The sequence below is a fragment of the Bison bison genome, unplaced genomic scaffold (assembly GCF_000754665.1).
Source record: "Bison bison bison isolate TAMUID 2011002044 unplaced genomic scaffold, Bison_UMD1.0 scf7180017864317, whole genome shotgun sequence".
NCBI classification, from domain to species: domain Eukaryota; kingdom Metazoa; phylum Chordata; class Mammalia; order Artiodactyla; family Bovidae; genus Bison; species Bison bison.
The window spans coordinates 9,966,690-9,968,004 of record NW_011494889.1 but is presented as its reverse complement, the minus strand read 5'-3'; the positions used below and the strand labels follow the sequence as shown (position 1 = coordinate 9,968,004).

General features: G+C 51.5%; 1 protein-coding gene across 1 annotated transcript; it reads left to right on the top strand.

Annotated features, from left to right (window-relative positions):
- The first annotated feature begins 6 nt into the window (after positions 1–6).
- NOG (noggin) lies at positions 7–1,259 on the top strand. Its single transcript, XM_010852929.1, has one exon. The coding sequence runs from the start codon at positions 104–106 to the stop codon at positions 566–568; it is 465 nt and encodes a 154-aa protein (XP_010851231.1). The 5' UTR covers positions 7–103; the 3' UTR covers positions 569–1,259.
- The last annotated feature ends 56 nt before the right edge of the window (positions 1,260–1,315 follow it).

Sequence of the window (1,315 nt, the reverse complement as noted above, 5' to 3'; positions counted from 1 at the left end):
GGACCTCATCGAACACCCGGACCCTATCTTTGACCCCAAGGAGAAGGATCTGAACGAGACGCTGCTGCGCTCGCTGCTCGGGGGCCACTACGACCCGGGTTTCATGGCCACCTCGCCCCCCGAGGACCGGCCGGGCGGGGGCGGGGTGGCGGCCGGGGGCGCCGAGGACCTAGCCGAGCTGGACCAGCTGCTGCGGCAGCGGCCGTCGGGGGCCATGCCGAGCGAGATCAAAGCGCTGGAGTTCTCCGAGGGCTTGGCCCCAGGCAAGAAGCAGCGCCTGAGCAAGAAGCTGCGGAGGAAGTTACAGATGTGGCTGTGGTCGCAGACCTTCTGCCCGGTGCTGTACGCGTGGAACGACCTGGGCAGCCGCTTCTGGCCGCGCTACGTGAAGGTGGGCAGCTGTTTCAGCAAGCGCTCGTGCTCGGTGCCCGAGGGCATGGTGTGCAAGCCGTCCAAGTCCGTGCACCTCACGGTGCTGCGGTGGCGCTGTCAGCGGCGCGGGGGCCAGCGCTGCGGCTGGATTCCCATCCAGTACCCCATCATTTCCGAGTGCAAGTGCTCATGCTAGAACTCAGGGCCCCCCGCCCGCACCCGGACACTTGATCGATCCCCACCGACGCCCCCCGCACGGTCTCCAACCAGTTCCACCACCCTCTCGCGAGGGGATTCAATGAACTTTTATTTTATTTTATTTTTTTTTTTTTTGCTACAGAGACCTAGCTTTCTGGTTCATGTAATGCACTGTTTAACTGTGTAGGAATGTATATCTGTGTGTATATACGGTCCCAGTTTTAATTTACTTATTAAAAGGTCAGTATTATACGTTAAAAGTTACCGGCTTCTACTGTATTTTTAAAAAAATTTTAAGCAAAAGGAAAAAACGAACAGAGAAAAGAGAGACTTATTCTGGTTGTTGCTAATAATGTTAACCTGCTATTTATATTACAGTGCCCTTCGCATGGCGAAGCAGGGGAGGGGGGGAAAGTTATTTTTTCTTAAAGTACAAAGAGAGGGGAGAACTTTTGTAGAGGGACTTTTAAAAAGCTATTTTCCATTCTTCGGAAAGTGTTTTGGTTTTCCTTGGACCTCGAAGAAGCTATAGAGTTCAATGTTATTTTACAGTTATTGTAAATATAGAGAACAAATGGAATGACTAATCATTGTAAATTAAGAGTATCTGCTATTTATTCTTTATAATATCCCGTGTAGTAAATGAGAAAGAAGTGCAGAGCAGGATTAAAGAAAACCACTAAAACCGACTGCGCTCCACACTGCGATTCTCTGTGTTGGTGATTGATGGGGGGTTGGGGGTGGG

Coding starts and splice junctions, on each gene's coding strand:
- NOG (XM_010852929.1), top strand. CDS start 104: ATGGCCACCTCGCCCCCCGAGGACCGGCCGGGCGGGGGCGGGGTGGCG.